Source organism: Agelaius tricolor, unplaced genomic scaffold (assembly GCF_023055355.1).
Source record: "Agelaius tricolor isolate 1412-34295 unplaced genomic scaffold, bAgeTri1.0.p SCAF_116, whole genome shotgun sequence".
NCBI lineage: Eukaryota > Metazoa > Chordata > Aves > Passeriformes > Icteridae > Agelaius > Agelaius tricolor.
This window is the reverse complement of record NW_027269376.1, coordinates 174,481-194,012: the sequence shown is the minus strand read 5'-3', so window position 1 is coordinate 194,012 and position 19,532 is coordinate 174,481. Positions and strand designations below refer to the sequence as shown.

At 55.2% G+C, this 19,532-nt stretch overlaps 1 protein-coding gene across 1 annotated transcript; it reads right to left on the bottom strand.

The window, feature by feature from the left end:
• Window positions 1–19: 19 nt before the first annotated feature.
• Window positions 20–18,971, bottom strand: LOC139586390 (adhesion G protein-coupled receptor E5-like). The gene is made up of 11 exons (XM_071419715.1): window positions 18,950–18,971; window positions 16,026–16,076; window positions 14,274–14,381; window positions 11,833–12,186; window positions 10,037–10,168; window positions 9,253–9,293; window positions 8,180–8,257; window positions 6,075–6,246; window positions 3,902–4,009; window positions 2,174–2,515; window positions 20–231 (listed from the first exon to the last, which is right to left on the bottom strand). Exons 1-11 carry the CDS (start codon window positions 18,969–18,971, stop codon window positions 20–22), a joined length of 1,620 nt encoding a protein of 539 aa, XP_071275816.1.
• Between the last annotated feature and the right edge of the window lie 561 nt (window positions 18,972–19,532).

The following is a 19,532-nucleotide window of genomic DNA, read 5'->3' as shown; positions in this document are numbered from 1 at the left end:
GGGTGTTTTTGGGGCGGTTTCAGGGATTTTGGGGCACCTGGATCTCGTTGAAGGCCAGCAGCACAGCGAAGCTCGTCAGGTGGTCGCAGGCGCAGACGGTGCCCGGGGGGCTCCCCGTGGGGGGGGGGTCCCGTTTTTGGGGGGCACCACCCCGGCACCCCCCCGTGTCCCAGCGCCCCGCCCGGGGGTTCCAGAAGGCGCAGACGATCGTCCCCCCCCAATTTGGGGGTCCTGGACCACAAAAAATGGGGGTCAGGGGGGGGTCCCCAGCCCCTTTTTGGGGTCCTCAATTTCCCCCTGTCCCTGTTTTAGGGGTCCCCTCTGCCCTCGCTGGGGTCCCAATTGGGGTCCCCCCCACAACAATTTTGGGATTTCCCCCCCCATTCATTTTCAGCCCCCTCCACCCCATTTCCTGGGATTTCCCCACATTTTTTGTGACTTTTTCCCCCCATTTTTTGTGATTTTTTTTCCTTCCCCCCCCCATTTTTTTGTGATTTTCTGCCCCATTTTTTTTGTGATTTTCTGCCCCCATTTTTTTCTGATTTCCCCCCAATTTTTGTAATTTCCCTCCCAGTTTTTCTCATTTCCCCCCCAATTTTTTTGCGATTTCTCCCCCAAATTTTTATGATTTTCCCCCCAATTTTTGTCCTTCCCCCCCCCCCCAATTTTAGTGCTTCCCCCCCCCATTTTTTATTCTTTTCCCCCCCATTTTTTGTGATTTCCCCCCCATTTTTTGTGCTTCCCCCCCATTTTTTATTATTTCCCTCCCCCCCATTTTTATGATTTTCCCCCCATTTTTTGTGCTTTCCCCCCCATTTTTTCTGATTTCCCCCCAATTTTTGCGATTTCCCCCCCCCCAATTTTTCTCATTTCCACCCCAATTTTTTTGCGATTCCCCCCCCCATTTTTTAGTGCTTTCCCCCCAATTTTTTTGTGCTTTCCCCCCAATATTTCTCATTTCCCCCCAATATTTCTCATTTTCCCCCCATTATTTCTCATTTTCCCCCCCCAATATTTCTCATTCCCTCCCAATATTTCTCATTTCCCCCCCATTTTTTGTGCTTTCCCCCCCAATATTTCTCATTTCCCCCCAATATTTCTCATTTCCCCCCATTATTTCTCATTTCCCCCCAATATTTCTCATTTCCCCCCATTATTTCTCATTCCCCCCCCAATATTTCTAATTTCCCCCAATATTTCTCATTTCCCCCCCAATATTTCTCATTTCCCCCCCAATTTTTTCATTATTTCCCCCCCCATTATTTCTCTTTCCCCCCCCATTATTTCTCACTTCCCCCCAATTTTTCTAATTTCCCCCCAATATTTCTCACTTCCCCCCCAATTTTTCTCATTTCCCCCCAATATTTCTCACTTCCCCCCCCAATACTTCTCATTTCCCCCCAATATTTCTCATTTCCCCCCAATATTTCTCATTTCCCCCCCATTATTTCTCATTTCCCCCCAATATTTCTCATTTCCCCCCCAATTTTTTTGTGCTTCCCCCCCCATTTTTGTGCTTCCCCCCCCCCAATTTTTCTTATTTCTCCCCCAATTTTTGTCCTTTCCCACCCCCATTTTTTGTGATTCCCCCCCAATTTTTCTCATTTCCCCCCCAATTTTTTTGTCCTTCCCCCCCCAATTTTTTTTGTGCTTCCCCTCCCCAATTTTTATGATTTCCCCCCCCCCAATTTTTCTCATTTTCCCCCCAATTTTTGTGCTTTCCCCCCATTTTTTGTCCTTCCCCCTCCCATTTTTTATGATTTCCCTCCCCCCAATTTTTATTATTTCCCTCCCATTTTTTGTGCTTCCCTCCCCCAATTTTTGTGCTTTCCCCCCCATTTTTCTGATTTCCCCCCATTTTTTATTCTTTTCCCCCATTTTCTGTGCTTTCCCCCCCATTATTTCTCATTTCCCCCCCCAATATTTCTCATTTCCCCCCCCCAATATTTCTCATTTCCCCCCCAATTTTTCTTATTTTCCCCCCAATTTTTTCATTATTTCCCCCCCCCATTATTTCTCATTTCCCCCCCAATATTTCTCATTTCCCCCCAATATTTCTCATTTCCCCCCCAATTTTTTTGTGCTTCCCCTCCCCAATTTTTGTGATTTCCCCCCCCAATTTTTCTCATTTTCCCCCCAATTTTTTTGTGCTTTCCCCCCAATTTTTTTGTGCTTTCCCCCCCAATATTTCTCATTCCCCCCCAATATTTCTCATTTCCCCCCATTTTTTGCGCATTTCCCCCGGTCCCGTCCCGCGGTTGTTTCCGGCCCGCACTGACCGGCGCCGGGTGCCGGAACCGCAGCGTGGCCGCGGGGCCGTCCCGGGGCGGCCTCGGGGACGCGCGGGCCACGAAAGCGGCGCCCACCGGGGACAGGACCCGGAACGCGGGGAAGGGGCGGCCCCGGCGGGGGGGGCGGGGCAGGGCCCGCGCCCAACCCCCCCAGAGCACGGGGGGAGCCCCCGAGAGGGCCCCGGGGAGCCCCGCCAGGGTCAGGAGCCCCACCAGGGACAGCCCTAAGGGGGGAAAATGGACATGAAATAACCCAAAAATTACCCCAAAAACCCCCTGAAACTACCCCAAAATCCCCGCCAGGGTCAGGAGCCCCACCAGGGACAGCCCTAAGGGGGGGAAATGGACATGAAATAACCCAAAATTGCCTGAAATGACCCCAAAAACCCCCTGAAATGACCCCAAAAACCCCCTGAAATTACCCCAAAAAACCCCTGAAATGACCCCAAAATCCCCCTGAAATGACCCCAAACTCCCCCCCAGGGTCAGCAGCCCCACCAGGGACAGGCCTAGGGGGGAAATGGACATGAAATAACCCAAAATTACCTGAAATGACCCCAAAATCCCCCTGAAATTACCCCAAAAAACCCCCCAGGATCAGCAGCCCCACCAGGGACAGGCCTGGGGGGGGAAAAGGACATGAAATTATCCCAAAATTACCCCAAAAAACCCCTGAAATGACCCCAAAAAAAACCCTGAAATGACCCCAAACCCCCCCCTGAAATGACCCCAAAATCCCCCTGAAATTACCCCAAAAAACCCCCCAGGGTCAGGAGCCCCACCAGGGACAGGCCTAAGGGGGGAAAGGACATGAAATAACCCAAAATTGCCTGAAATGACCCCAAAATTACCCAAAATTACCCCAAACCCCCCCCAGGGTCAGGAGCCCCACCAGGGACAGGCCTAAGGGGGGAAAAGGACATGAAATTATCCCAAAATTACCCCAAAAACCCCCTGAAATTACCCCAAAAACCCCCCAGGGTCAGCAGCCCCACCAGGGACAGCCCTAGGGGGGGGAAATGGACATGAAATAACCCAAAATTACCCAAAATTACCCCAAAAACTCCCTGAAATGACCCCAAAAACCTCCTGAAATTACCCCAAAAACCCCCTCAAAATGAGCCCAAAATCCCCTGGAATGCCCCCAAAATTACCCTAAAATCCCCCTCAAAATGAGCCCAAAATCTCCTGAAATTACCCCAAAAATCCCCCCCAGGGTCAGCAGCCCCACCAGGGACAGGCCTGGGGGGGGGGAAATGGACATAAAATAACCCAAAATTGCCTGAAATGACCCCAAAATCCCCCCTAAAATAACCCAAAAACCTCCTGAAATGACCCCAAAATCCCCCTCAAAATGAGCCCAAAATCCCCCGGAATGGCCCCAAAATGACCCAAATTCCCCAATGTCCCCCCAATGTCCCCAGATCCCCCCACTGTCCCCAATGTCCCCCCAGTGTCCCCAATGCCCCCTCAATGTCCCCAGACCCCCCCAGTGTCCCCCCAGTGTCCCCAATGTCCCCAGTGTCCCCCCATTGTCCCCAGTGTCCCCAGTGTCCCCAGACCCCCCCAGTGTCCCCAGTGTCCCCCCAGTGTCCCCTCCCCCCCCGTACCGCTCTCCTCGTCCAGGGCCACCTCGGGGGGGACCTCGAGCGTCACCCCAGGGACCCCCAGGGTGACAGGGCCGGGGGGGGCACCCCGGGACACGGCCAGGGACAGAGCTGGGGACACAAAGGGACAGCGTCACCACCTGTGTGACACCCCCGGTGTGACACCCCCGGTGTGACACCTGTGTGACATCTGTGTGACACCTGTGTGACACCTGTGTGACACCCCCTGTGTGACACCTGTGTGACACCTGTGTGACACCTGTGACACCTGTGTGACACCTGTGTGACACCTGTGTGACACCTGTGTGACAGCCACCCCCTGTGTGACACCCCCCTGTGTGCCACCCCGGGACACGGCCAGGGACAGAGCTGGGGACACAAAGGGACAGCGTCACCCCCTGTGTGACACCTGTGTGACACCTGTGTGACACCCCCTGTGTGACACCTGTGTGACACCTGTGTGACACCTGTGACACCTGTGTGACACCCCCTGTGTGACACCTGTGTGACACCTGTGTGACACCTGTGACACCTGTGTGACACCTGTGTGACACCTGTGTGACACCTGTGACACCTGTGACACCCCCTGTGTGACCTGTGTGCCACCCCGGGACACGGCCAGGGACAGAGCTGGGGACACAAAGGGACAGCGTCACCCCCTGTGTGACACCCCCTGTGTGACACCTGTGTGACACCCACCCCCTGTGTGACACCTGTGTGACACCACCTGTGTGACACCTGTGTGACATCTGTGACACCTGTGTGACACCTGTGTGACATCTGTGACACCTGTGTGACACCCCCTGTGTGCCACCTGTGTGACACCTGTGTGACACCTGTGTGACACCCCCTGTGTCACCTCCCTGTGCCACCCCCTGTGTCACCCCTGGCATCAGGGACAGGATGGGGATGCTGCCACCCTCAGGGTTGGGGACAGGGACAGGGTCAGTGTCACCTCCCTGTGCCACCTTCAGGGACAGGGACAGGGACGGTGACAGGGCCACCCCTGGGGACAACGGGGCCAGTGCCACACCCGGGATGGGGACACGGGGAGGGGACAGGGGGTGACACAGGTGACACAAAGGGTGACAGGGAGGGGACAACAACAGCGCTGGGATGGCACAGAGGGGACAGGGGGTGACACAGGGGGTGACACAAAGGGTGGCACAAGGGCGGCAGGGAGGGGACCCAAGGGGTGGCAGGGATGACAGAGGTGACAAACGGTGGCAGGGAGGGGACCCAAGGGGGGTGGCAGGGAGGGGACAGGAAGTGGCCGGAAGTGACAGGGAGGGGACAGGAAGCGGCAAAGGGGGAGGGAAGGGTGGCACCAGGGGTTGGGGACAGGAGGGGGGGACAGGAGGGGACACAGGAGGGGACAGGCGAGGTGACAGGTGACACAGGTGACACAGGTGGTGACACACAGGTGACAGGTGACACAGGCGAGGGTTTGCGGGTGACAGGAGGTGGTACAGGTGACACAGGTGAGTTACCTGCCCTGTCTATGGTGACGTTGGTGACGCCCCCATGCGGCAGGGAGGTTTATGGTGACACAGGTGACACACAGGTGACACACAGGTGACACAGGTGACACACAGGTGACACACAGGTGACATTGGTGACACACAGGTGACACACAGGTGACACACAGGTGACACAGGTGACACACAGGTGACACAGGTGAGTTACCTGCGCTCTCCATGGTGACGTTGGTGACGCCCCCTTGTGGCAGGGAGGTTTAGGGTGACACACAGGTGATACACAGGTGTGACATTGGTGACACAGGTGACACACAGGTGACACACAGGTGACATTGGTGACACACAGGTGACACAGGTGAGTTACCTGCGGTCTCCATGGTGACATTGGTGACGCCCCCTTGCAGCAGGGACGTTTATGGTGACACACAGGTGACACAGGTGACACACAGGTGACACACAGGTGACACACAGGTGACACACAGGTGACACAGGTGACACACAGGTGACACAGGTGAGTTACCTGCGGTCTCCATGGTGACGTTGGTGACGCCCCCTTGCGGCAGGGAGGTTTAGGGTGACACACAGGTGATACACAGGTGTGACATTGGTGACACAGGTGACACACAGGTGACACACAGGTGACACACAGGTGTGACATTGGTGACATTGGTGACACACAGGTGTGTCCCAGCCCTTACCTGCGCTCTCCATGGTGACGTTGGTGACGCCCCCTTGTGGCAGCCGCGTCCCCGCGCCCCGGGCCAGCCCCTCCCCCGCCTCCAGCAGCGCCGAGAGCCGGCGGAGCCGCTGGGGGGGAGGGGCAGCGGCCAGGGACCCCCCCAGGGCCCCCCCCAGCACCGACAGCAGCTCCTGGGGGGAGGGGGGGGACCCCGAAATCAGAGACACCGAAACAGCCAAAAATAACCCCAAAAACTGCCCCAAAATATCCCCAAAATACCCCAAAAAACTGCTCCAAAATAACCCAAAATATCCCAAAACTGCCCCAAAATATCCCAAAAATACCCAGGGACCCCCCCAGGGCCCCCCCCAGCACCGACAGCAGCTCCTGGGGAGGGGGGGGGCACCCCGAAATCAGAGACACCCAAATAGCCAAAAATAGCCCCAAAACGTCCCAAAATATCCCCAAAATATCATCAAAATAACCCCAAAAACTGCCCCAAAATATCCCCAAAATATCCCCAAAAACTGCCCCAAAATATCCCCAAAATATCCTGAAAATAACCCCAAAAACTGCCCCAAAATATCCCCAAAAACTGCCCCAAAATATCCCAAAAATAACCAGGGACCCCCCAGGGCCCCCCCCAGCACCGACAGCAGCTCCTGGGGGGGACCCCGAAATCAGAGACACCCAAATAGCCAAAAATAACCCCAAAAACTGCCCCAAAATAACCCAAAATATCCCCAAAAACTGCCCCAAAAATAACCCAAAATATCTCCAAAATACCCCAAAAAACTGCTCCAAAATATCATCAAAATACCCCAAAAATACCCCGGGACCCCCCCAGGGCCCCCCCCAGCACCGACAGCAGCTCCTGGGGGGAGGGGGGGGGACCCCGAAATCAGAGACACCGAAATACCCAAAAATAACCCCAAAAACTGCCCCAAAATAACCCAAAATATCATCAAAAAACCCCAAAAAAACCTGCCCCAAAATACCCCAAAATATCCCAAAAATATCCCCAAAATATCCAGGGACCCCCCCCAAATTGCCTTCAGGGCCCCCCAAATGCCCCAGGACCCCCCAAAACTCCTCCAGGACCCCCTAAAATCCTCCCAAATCCCCCCAGGACCCCGCAAAATCCCCCCAAAATCCCCCCAGGACCCCCAAAATTGCCCCTAAACCCCACCCAAGACCCCCCCAAATCCCCACAAAAATCCCCCCAAAATCCCACAAAACTCCCCAGGACCCCCCAAAATCCCCTCAGGACCCCCCAAATCCCCCCAAGACCCCCCCCAATCCCCAGGACCCCCCAAAATCCCCCCAAAATCCCCCAACCCCCCCTCAGGACCCACCAAAATCCCCCAAAATCCCCCTCAAACCCATCCAGGACCCCCCAAAATTGCCCCTAAACCGCCCAGGACCCCCCCAAAACCCCCCCAGGACCCCCAAAATCCCCCTGGCCCCCCACAAAATACCCCCAGGACCCCCCCCAAATCCCCTCAGGACCCCCCAAGACCCCCCAAATTACCCCAAGAGCCTCCAAAATCCCCCCAAGACCCCTCTCAGGACCCCCCCAAAATCCACCCAGGACCCCCCAAATCTCCCCAAAATCCCCTCAGGACCCCCCAAATCCCCCCAGGACCCCCCAAAATCCCCCCAAATTTCCCCAAATCCCCCCAAAATCCCCCCAGGACCCACCCAAGACCCCTCAAAATCCCCCCGGGCCCCCCCAAATTTCCCCAAATCCCCCCAAAATCCCCCCAGGACCCCCCCAAAATCCCCCCAAATTTCCTCAAATCCCCCCAAAATCCCTCCAGGACCCCCAAAATCCCCATCAAACCCACCCAGGACCTCCCAAATTTCCCCAAATGCCCCCCAAATCCCCCCAAATTTCCCCAAATCCCCCCCAAATTCCCCCCTGGACCCCCCCAGAATCTCCCCAAATCCCCCCAAAATCCCCCCAAATCTCCCCAAAATCCCCTCAGGACCCCCCAAATCCCCCCAAAATCCCCCCAGGACCCCCCAAAATCCCCTCAGGACCCCCCAAATCCACCCAGGACCCCCCAAAATCCCCTCAGGACCCCCCAAATCTCCCCAAAATCCCCCCAGGACCCCCCAAACCTGCAGGAGGCTCCGGGGGTCTCGCCCCCCCCTCAGCTCCTCCGCAATCCGGGCCAGGGTCTCCCCCAAATCACAGCCCTGGGGGGGGGGGAGGGCTCAGAGGGACCCCCCAAAATCCCGGGACCCCCCCCCCCAAATCCCCAACCCCCCCCAAAAAATTTGGGGACCCCTAAAATCTTTGGGGACCCCCAAAATTTGGGGGATTTTGTTTGGGGACCCCCAAAATTTGGGGGAAATCCCCCTAAGGGCCCCCCAAGAATTTGGGGACCCTCCCCAAAATTTGGGGGTGACCCCCCCCCCCTCAATTTGGGACCCCCTCCAAAATTTGGGGTTCCCCCCCCACTCTCACCATGCCCCAAATTTGGGTGGGGGGGGGGGCTCAGGGGGGTCCCCAAATTTTGGGGTTTCCACCCGAATTTGGAGCCTCCACCAAAATATAGGAACCGCCCCCTCCCCAAATTTTGGGGTCCCCCACCCCAATTTCGGGGTCCCAAATTTCAGGATCCCCCAATTTTGGGGTTTTCTCTCCAATTTTGGGGTCCCCTCCCCAATTTCTGCTCCCCCCTCCCCCATTTTGGGGTCCCCTCCCCAATTTCTGCTCCCCCCCTCCTCAATTTTGGGGTCCCAGATTTGGGGGTCCCGGTCCCCAATTTTGGGGTTTTCTCCCCAATTTCGGGCTCCCCCTCCCCAATTCTGGGTCCCCCGTCTGCAATTTTGGGGTCCCCTCCCCAATTTCGGGGTTCCCTCCCCAATTTTTGGGGTCCCCCCTCCCCAATTTTGGGGTCACCCACCCCAATTTGGGCTCCCCCCTCCTCAATTTTGGGGTCCCAAATTTTGGGGTCCCGGTCCCCAATTTTGGGTCTCCCCCCCAATTTCGGGTCCCCCACCCCAATTTCGGGGTCCCTTCCCCAATTTCGGGTCCCCCCTCCCCAATTTTGGGATCCCTCTCCCCAATTTCGGGCTCCCCCTCCCCAATTTTGGGGTTTTCTCCCCAATTTCGGGGTCCCCATCCCAATTTTGGGTTCCCTCCCCAATTTTTGGGGTCCCCTCCCCAATTTCGGGGTCCCCCTCACCTCCTCCTCCTCGGGGCAGATTTCGGGGGGCACCGGCACCGCTGGGGGAGGGGCGGGGGCGTGGTCAGAGAGGGCGTGGTCACAAAGAGGGCGTGGCAAACTCATGCCCCGCCCCAAAAAATGAGGAATTGGGGGAAAATTTTGGGGATTTTTGTGGGGATTTTGGGGTAATTTGGGGAGGGGTCTCACCTGGGCACCCCCAATTCAGTTTGGGGCTGAATTTTGGGATTTTGGGGCCGAATTTGGGTCAATTTTGGGGATTTCTGGGGGATTTTTTTGGGGATTTTGGGGCCGAATTTGGGTCAATTTTGGGGCCAAATTTGGGTCAATTTTTGGGATTTTTGGGGGATTTTCGTGGGGATTTTGGGTTAATTTGGGTCAATTTTGGGGGGATTTTTGTGGGGATTTTGGGGCCGAATTTGGGTCAATTTTTGGGGGGATTTTTGGGGGATTTTTGGGGGATTTTTGTGGGGATTTTGGGGCTGGATTTTGGGATTTTGGGGCCGAATTTGGGTCAGTTTTTGGGGGATTTTCGTGGGGATTTTGGGGCCGAATTTGGGTCAATTTTGGGGATTTTTGGGGGAATTTTTTGGGGGATTTTTGTGGGATTTTCGTGGGGATTTTGGGGTAATTTGGGTTAATTTGGGGAGGGGTCTCACCTGGGCACCCCCAATTCAGTTTGGGGCTGAATTTTGGGATTTTGGGGGCCAAATTTGGGTCAATTTTTGTGGGATTTTCGTGGGTATTTTGGGGTAATTTGGGTTAATTTGGGGAGGGGTCTCACCTGGGCACCCGTCCGGCCCCGGGGGTCCCCGGCCGGGGGGGGGGCAGTGGCACTCGAAGCCCCCGGGGGTGTTGAGGCAAACGGAGCCCCCCCCGCACAGCCCCTCCCCCACCTCGGCGCATTCGTCCACATCTGGGGGGGGAGGGGAGGGGAGGGGTCAGGGGGGGCCCAAATTGGGGAGAAACGCCCCAAAAATGGGGGAGAAAACCCCCAAAAATGGGGAGAAACGCCCCTAAAATGGGGAGAAAACCCCAAAAATGGGGAGAAACGCCCCAGAAATGGGGGAGACCCAAAAAATGGGGAGAAATGCCTCAAAAATGGGGAGAAACCCCCAAAAATGGGGGAGGACGTCCCAAAAAATTGGGGACACTGCCAAAAATGGGGAGAAATCGCCAAAAATGGGGAGAAACGCCCCAAAAATGGGGAGAAGCCCCCAAAAATGGGGAGAAACCCCAAAAATGGGGAGAATCCCCCAAAAACGAGGAGAAATCCCAAAAATTGGGGAAGAAGACCCCAAAAACGAGGAGAAATCCCCAAAAATGGGGGAAGAAGACCCCAAAAATGAGGAGAATCCCTCAAAAATGGGGAAAAAGACCCCAAAAATGAGGAGAATCCCCCAGAAATGGGGAAGAATCCCAAAAAATGGAGAGAAACCCCTGAAATTGGGGAGAAACCCCCCAAAAATGGGGGAGAAATCCCAAAAATTGGAGAGACCCCCAAAGATGGGGAGAAACCCCCTAAAAATGGGGAGAACCCCCCAAAAATGGGGAGAAACCCCAAAAATGGGGAGAATCCCCCAAAAACGAGGAGAAATCCCAAAAATTGGGGAAGAAGACCCCAAAAACGAGGAGAAATCCCCAAAAATGGGGGAGAAACTCCCGAATTTGGGGTTTTTGGGGGGATTTTAGGGATGAATTTGGGGGAATTTTGGGTTTCTTGGGGCAGGATTTTAGGGGGAATTTGGGGTTTTCTGGGGGGGATTTTAGGGATGAATTTGGGGGAATTTTGGGGCATTTTGGGGCAGGAGTTTAGGGAGGATTTGGGTTTTTTTGGGGGGGATTTTACAGATGAATTTGGGGGAATTTTGGGTTTTTTGGGGCAGGGGTTTAGGGGGGATTTGGGGTTTTTGGGGGGGATTTTAGGGATGAATTTGGGGGAATTTTGGGTTTTTTTGGGGAAGGGGTTTAGGGGGGATTTGGGGTTTTTTGGGGGGATTTGGGGTTTTTGGGGCAGGATTTTAGGGGGGATTTGGGGTTTTTTGGGGGGGACTTTAGGGAAGGTTTTGGGGGGGATTTGGGTTTTTTTGGGGCAGGATTTTAGGGGGAATTTGGGGGATTTTGGGGGGGATTTTAGGGATGAATTTGGGGGGATTTGGGTTTTTTTGGGGCAGGATTTTAGGGGGGATTTGGGGTTTTTTGGGGGGGGATTTCAGGGGGATTTGGGGGATTTTGGGGAAGGTCTCTGGGGGATTTTAGGGAGATTTTTGGGGTTTCTTTGGGGGGTCCCTGGCAGAGATTTTGGGGGATTTTTGGAAGATTTTGGGATTTCTTTGGGAGGGATTAAGGGAAGGTTCTGGGGGGGATTTTGGGGAGAATTTTTAGGGGGATTTGGGGCTTTTTTGGGGTGTCCCTGAAGGGATTTCAGGGAGAATTTTTGGGGTTTCTTTGGGGTGTCCCTGGCAGAGATTTTGGGGGATTTTTAGAAGATTTTGGGATTTCTTTGGGAGGAGTTCAGGGAAGGTTTTGGGGCAGATTTCGGGGGAAATTTCAGAGGAAATTTGGGGAGGGGTCTCTGACCTTCACAATAAATGGGGCCATTTTCGGGGGTCCCAATCCCATTTTCGGGGGTCCCAATCCCATTTTCGGGGGTCCCGGTGCCATTTTCGGGGGTCCCGGTGCCGTTTTCGGGGGTCCCGGTGCCGTTTTCAGGGGTCTCTACCCCATTTTCGGGGGTCCCGGTGCCGTTTTTTGGGGTCCCGGTGCCGTTTTTTTGGGGTCCCGGTGCCGTTTTCGGGGGTCCCGGTGCCGTTTTCGGGGGTGTCCCGTTGTTTGGGGGGGGTCCCGGCCCGGTAGCCGCGGTTGCACTCACACCTGAACCCCCCCTCGGTGTTGTGGCAGCTCTGGGAGGGGGGGCAGGGCGGGGGCCCCTCCCTCAGGCACTCGTTGATGTCTGGGGGGGGAGGGGAGGGGTCAATTGGGGACCCCCCCACCCCCGAAAATTGGGGATCCACCCCCCTGAAATTTGGGGATCCCCCCGTGAAAATTTGGGATCCCCCCCCTGAAAATTTGGGATCCCCCCCCTAAAATTTGGGATCCCCCCCTGAAAATTGGGGATCCCCCCCTGAAAATTGGGGATCCCACCCCAAAAATTGGGGATCCCCCCCTGAAAATTTGGGATCCCCCCCCCCGAAAATTGGGATCACCCCCCAAAAATTTGGGACCTCCCAGAATTGATCTGTGGGGAGGGGGGAGGAGCCTGGAATTCAGCCCTGACCCCCCCCAGTGTCCCCCAGTCCCTCCCAGTGCTCCCAGTTCCCCCCCAATCCCCCCTCAGTCCCTCCCAGTGCTCCCAGTTTCCCTTCCTGTGCTCCCAATTCATGTCCCAGTCCCCTCCCAGTCCCCTCCCAGTCCCTCCCAGTTTGCCCAGTTACCCTCCCAGCCCATTCCCAGTTTGCCCAGTTACCCTCGCAGCGCTGCTCCCAGTCTCCCCCAGTCCATCCCAGTCCATCCCAGCCCATTCCCAGTCCCTCCCAGTCCCTCCCAGTGTTCCCAGTGTTCCCAGCCCATTCCCAGTGTTCCCAGTCCCTCCCAGTTCATTCCCAGTTCATTCCCAGTGTTCCCAGTGTTCCCAGTCCCTCCCAGTTCATTCCCAGTTCATTCCCAGTCCCTCCCAGTCCATCCCAGTTCATTCCCAGTGTTCCCAGTTACCCTCGCAGCGCCGCTCCCAGGGCTGGCTGCGCTCCCAGGGGGTTCCCAGTGTTCCCAGTCCATCCCAGTCCCTCCCAGTGTTCCCAGTCCCTCCCAGTGTTCCCAGTTCATTCCCAGTTCATTCCCAGTTCATTCCCAGTTCATTCCCAGTCCATTCCCAGTTCATTCCCAGTTACCCTCACAGCGCCGTTCCCAGGGCTGGCTGCGCTCCCAGGGGGTTCCCAGTGTTCCCAGTCCCTCCCAGTCCCTCCCAGTGTTCCCAGTTCATTCCCAGTTCATTCCCAGTCCATCCCAGTCCATTCCCAGTTACCCTCGCAGCGCTGCTCCCAGGGCTGGCTGCGCTCCCAGTGTTCCCAGTTCATTCCCAGTTCATTCCCAGTTCATTCCCAGTTCATTCCCAGTCCCTCCCAGTGTTCCCAGTTTGCCCAGTTCATTCCCAGTTACCCTCGCAGCGCTGCTCCCAGGGCTGGCTGCGCTCCCAGGGGGTTCCCAGTCCCTCCCAGTTCATTCCCAGTTCATTCCCAGTGTTCCCAGTGTTCCCAGTGTTCCCAGTTACCCTCCCAGTGTTCCCAGTTCATTCCCAGTTCATTCCCAGTTCATTCCCAGTCCATTCCCAGTCCATTCCCAGTTACCCTCGCAGCGCTGTTCCCAGGGCTGGCTGCGCTCCCAGGGGGTTCCCAGTTCATTCCCAGTCCATCCCAGTCCCTCCCAGTCCATTCCCAGTTCATTCCCAGTCCATCCCAGTCCCTCCCAGTCCATTCCCAGTTCATTCCCAGTTACCCTCACAGCGCTGTTCCCAGGGCTGGCTGCGCTCCCAGTGTTCCCAGTTCATTCCCAGTTCATTCCCAGTCCATCCCAGTCCCTCCCAGTCCATTCCCAGTCCATTCCCAGTTACCCTCGCAGCGCCGTTCCCAGGGCTGGCTGCGCTCCCAGGGGGTTCCCAGTCCCTCCCAGTGTTCCCAGTTCATTCCCAGTTCATTCCCAGTCCCTCCCAGTGTTCCCAGTGTTCCCAGTTCATTCCCAGTCCATTCCCAGTTACCCTCGCAGCGCTGTTCCCAGGTTTGGCTGCGCTCCCAGGGGGTTCCCAGTTCATTCCCAGTCCCTCCCAGTGTTCCCAGTTCATTCCCAGTCCATTCCCAGTTCATTCCCAGTTACCCTCGCAGCGCCGCTCCCAGGTTTGGCTGCGCTCCCAGGGGGTTCCCAGTTCATTCCCAGTCCCTCCCAGTGTTCCCAGTTCATTCCCAGTCCATTCCCAGTTCATTCCCAGTCCCTCCCAGTGTTCCCAGTTTGCCCAGTTCATTCCCAGTTACCCTCGCAGCGCTGCTCCCAGGTTTGGCTGCGCTCCCAGGGGGTTCCCTCGAAGCCCTTGGGGCACCCGCAGTGGGTCCCGTTCAGGGGGCGCTGGCACAGGCCCTGCCCTGGGGGTGCGGGGCTCAGGGAGCCCAAAATACTCAAAATCCGACCCAAAACTGCCCAAAATACCCAAAATCCACCCCAAAACTGCCCAAAATACCCAAAATCCGCCCCAAACCCCCCCCCAAAACACCCAAAATCCGACCCAAAAAAACCCAAAATCCACCCCAAAACTGCCCAAAATCCACCCCAAAACCACCCCCAAAATCCGACCCAAAACCCCCCAAAACACCCCAAAATCCGACCCAAAATCCACCCCAAAACCACCCCCAAAATCCGACCCAAACCCACCAAAAACCCCAAAATCCGCCCCAAAACTGCCAAAAAACCAAAAATCCGCCCCAAAACCACCCCAAAACACCCAAAATCGACCCCAAAACCCCCCAAAAAACCCAAAATCCGACCCAAAACCCCCCCAGATTCCTTAATAGCCCCCCCAAAAACCCCAAATCCGCACCAAAACCCCCCCAAAAAACCAAAATCCGCCCCAAAACCACCCCAAAATACCCAAAATCCACACCAAAACTGCCCCGATTTCCTCAATTTCCCCCCAAAACACCCAAAATCCGCCCCAAAACCACCCCAGATTCCTTAATAGACCCCCCAAATCCAAAATCCGCCCCAAAACCCCCAAAATACCCAAAATCTGCCCCAAAACCCCCCAAAACCCCAAAATCCACCCCAAAACCCCCCAAAAAACCCAAAATCCGCCCCAAAACCACTCCAGATTCCTTAATAGACCCCCCCAACCCCAAAATCCGCCCCAAAACCCCCACAAAAAACCCAAAATCTGCCCCAAAACCCCCAAAAAGCCCAAAATCTGCCCCAAAATCCCCAAAAAACCCAAATCAGCCCCAACCTCCCCCCAAATAACCCCAAATTTCCCCAATTTCCCCCCAAAACCCCCAAATTTTCCCCCCATTTCCTCCCCAAAAACCCCAAAATTCCCCCCCAAAAACCCAAATTTCCCCAATTTCCCCCCCAAAACCCCCAAATTTCCCCCCAAAAAACCCAAATTTCCCCCCCAAAACCCCAAATTTCCCCCCCAAAAACCCCAAAATTCCCCCCCAAAAACCCAAATTTCTCCAGTTCCCCCCCAAATTTCCCCAATTTCCCCCCCGAAACCCCCAAATTTCCCCCCAATTTCCCCCCCAAAATCCCCAAAATTCCCCCCAAAAAAACCCAATTTCCCCAATTCCACCCCAAATTTCCCCAATTTCCCCTCCAAAAAAACCCCAAATCCCCCCAAAATTCCCCAATTCCCCCCCAAAACCCCCAAATTTCCCCACCAAAAACCCCAAATTCTCCCCAATTTCCCCCCAAATTTCCCCAATTCCCCCCCAAAACCTCCAAATTTCCCCAATTCCCCCCCAAATTTCCCCAATTTCCCCCCCAAACCCCCAAATTTCCTCACCAAAACCCCAAATTTCCCCAATTTGCCCCCAAATTTCCCCAATTCCCCCCCAAAAAACCCCAAATTTCCCCAATTTCCCCCCAAATTTCCCCAATTTCCCCCCCAAAACCCCCAAATTTCCCCAATTCCCCCCCAAATTTCCCCCCAAAAAACCCAAATTTCCCCAATTTCCCCCCCAAAACCCCAAATTTCCCCAATTTCCCCCCAAAAACCCCAACCCCCCCCCAATTCTCACCTTCCGCGGGGGGGGAGGGGCCGAGGGCGCCCAGGACGAACCAAAAAAACCCTGGGGGGGGGGGGAGGGGCGGAAATGGGGGAGGGGAGGGTGAAATTTGGGTGGGGGAGGGGCAGCCCTGACCCCCCCCCCCTCCCCCCCCCCGTTCCCTCCCAGTTCAAACTGGGCCAAACTGGGAGCGCCCCTCCCCCCTCCAAAACAAAAAATTAAAAAATTTGGGGTTTGTGACGTCACGGCCCCGCCCCCCCCTCCATTCCCGCTCTGAGAACCCCAAATTTTGGCGGGGTGACGTCACAACCCCCCCTCCCCCCCCCCAATCCCCTCCCAGTTCCAAACTGGGAGCGCTGGGGGCGCCCCCTCCCCCCCCCCTCCCCCCCAATCCCCCAAAACCTGGGTGGGGGAGGGGCAGCGGGGTCAGGACCCCTCCCCCCACCCCCCCAAAATTTTGGGGACCCCTCCCCCCCCCCTTCTAAAATCCCCTCCCCCCCCCCTCCCCCCAGTCCCTCCCAGTTCCTCCAACTGGGAGCCGCCCCTCCCCCACTTCCCCTTCCGACCGTGGGAAACAAACGCGGGGGGGGGGAGGGGGAGGGGTCGAGGAGGGGGTGGGGGAGGGGATTTTGGGGGACCCCCCCCCCCCAAAAAAAGAAAAAAGAAAAAAAAAATTTGGGGGAAACTGAGGCACGGAAAGGGGAGGGGGGAGGGGGCGAAGTTTGGGGACCCTTCCCCAAATTTGGGGAAACTGAGGCACGAGGGTGGGGGAGGGGTCCCCGGGAGATTTTGGGGTTTTTGGGGGAGATTTTGGGGTTTTTTTGGGGGAGATTTTTGATTTTTTTTTATTTTTTAAAGGTTTTTTTTGGGGAATTTTGGGGTTTTTTTGGGGGGGGGATTTTAGGAGATTTTTGGGGTTTTTTGGGAGATTTTTGGGGTTTTTTGGGGGGAGGTTTTTGATTTTTTTAGGATTTTTAAAACTTTTTTTCGGGGAATTTTGGGGTTTTTTTGGGGGGGATCTCGGGGAGGTTTTTGGGGGATTTTAGGAGATATTTGGGGTTTTTTTGGGAGATTTTTGGGTTTTTTGGGAGATTTTAGGGTTTTTGGGGGGGAGATTTTTGATTTTTTTGGGATTTTTTGAACTTTTTTTTTCGGGGAATTTTTGGGGTTTTTTTTGGGGGGGGTCCCAGGGAGGTTTTTGGGGGATTTTGGGAGAAATTTTGGGGGTTCTGGGGGGTCCCGGGGCGGATTTTGGGAGATTTTAGGGCTTTTCTGGGAGATTTTGGGGTTTTTTGGGAGATTTTTGGGTTTTTTTGGGGGGAGATTTTTGATTTTTTTTTTATTTTTTAAACTTTTTTGGGGTTTTTTTTTGGGGGGGATTTTAGGAGATTTTTGGGGTTTTTTGGGAGATTTTGAGTTTTTTTGGGGGGAGATTTTTGGGGGTTTTTTGAGGGGGAAATTTTTGATTTTTTTTTTATTTTTTAAAGTTTTTTTGGGGGGGAGTTTTGGGGTTTTTTTGGGTCGTCCCGGGGCGGTTTTTGAGGGATTTTAGGAGATTTTTGAGGTTTTTGGAAGTTATTGGGGTTTTTTGGGAGATTTTTGGGGTTTTTTGGGGAAGATTTTTAATTTTTTTTTTTTTTTTATTTTTAAACTTTTTTTCGGGGAATTTTGGGGTTTTTTGGGGTGGTCCCGTCCCGGATGGGTTTTGGGGTGAGGGTCCCGGGGCAGATTTTGGGGTGTTTGGGGTTTTCTCGGTGATTTTTGGGTTTTTTAGGTGATTTTTGGGTTTTTTATGGGACTCTTGGAGTTTTTGGGGAGATTTTGGGTAAATTTTTGATTTTTTGGGGGGTCCTGTGGCATTTTTCGGGGTCTTTTTGGAGGTTTTGGGGGGGATTTTGGGGATTCTGGGGGTCCCGGGGCGGTTTTTGGGGTATTTAGGGTTTTCTTAAAGGGATTTTGGGCTGTTTGAAAAGGATTTTGGGCATTTTGGGGGTTTCCGGCGGGTTTTGGGGTGTCCCGGAAGAGTTTTTGTGGTATTTTGGGGTGGTTTTTTGTAGGAAATTTTGGGGTATTTTGGGGTTTTCTGGGGGTTTGGGGCTGGCCGGGGCTGTTTTGGGGGGATTGGGGGCGATTTTGGGGTTTTTTTGGGGGGGTTTGGGGTTTTCCGGGGCTCCCGGGGCGGTTTTGGGGAGGATTTTGGGGTTTTAAGGAGGACCTGGGGGAGATTTTAGGGGGTTTGGGCGGGATTTTGGCGTTTTCGGGGGTTCCCGGGGCGGTTTTTGGGGGATTTTAGGGAATTTTGGGGATTTTGGGGTTCCCGGGGCCGTTTTTGGGAGGATTTTGGGGTTTTCGGGGTTTCCCGAGGCGGTTTTGGGGTATTTTAGGGAATTTTGGGGATTTTGGGGTTCCCGGGGCCGTTTTTGGGAGGATTTTGGGGTTTTCGGGGTTTCCCGGGGCGGTTTTGGGCTATTTTAGAGAATTTTGGGGATTTTGGGGTTTCCCGGGGCGGTTTTGGGGCATTTTAGGGAATTTTAGGGAATTTCGGGGTTTCCCGGCGCGGTTTTGGGGCATTTTAGGGAATTTTTGGGAATTCCGGGGTTTCCCGGGGCGGTTTTGGGCTATTTTAGGGAATTTTGGGGGTTTCGGGGTTTCCCGGGGCGGTTTTGGGGCATTTTAGGGAATTTTTGGGAATTTCGGGGTTTCCCGGGGCGGTTTTGGGCTATTTTAGGGAATTTCGGGGGTTTTGGGGTTCCCGGGGCGGTTTTGGGGCATTTTAGGGAATTTTTGGGAATTTCGGGGTTTCCCGGGGCGGTTTTGGGCTATTTAAGGGATTTTTGGGGTTCCCGGGGCGGTTTTTGGGGAATATTGGGGTTTTTAGGAGCGGTTCGGGGCTGTTTTGGGGAGGTTTTAGGGGATTTTGGGGGTCCCGCTCTCACCGAAGTTCCCGGCGAATCCCATCGCGCCTGGTGGGCGTGGTCTGGATGGGCGTGGCCTGGCTGGGCGTGGCCATTTGAACGGCCGCTTTGTGGGCGTGGCTTCAGGGAGAGGGCGTGGCCAGGGAGCCCCTGGACCCTTTGGTGGCGCCTGGGGTGGCCCTTGGTGGCTTTTGGTGGCCCCTGGGGTGGCCTTGGTGACTCCTCAGGGGCCTTGGTGGCCTCATGGTGACATTTGGTGGCCTCATGGTGGCATTTGGTGGCCCCAGGCTCCATTTGGTGGCCCCATGGTGGCCCTTGGTTGGCTCATGGTGACATTTGGTGGCACTCATGGCTCTTGGTGGCCCCATGGTGGCCTTGGCTCCTCCTGTGGTGGCCCCAGTGTCCCCCCCCAGTGTCCCCATTTGCTCTCCAGTGTCCCCTTGATGTCACCAATGTGTCCCCAATGTCCCCAAACGCCCTTTGCTGGTGGGGGGTCCCCTCAGTCCCCCTTGGTTCCTTTGGGGACACTCTGGGGACCCTTTTAGGGACCCTTTGGGGACACTGACAGAGCCCAGAGCCCCCTCACTCCCTCAGGGGACACTTT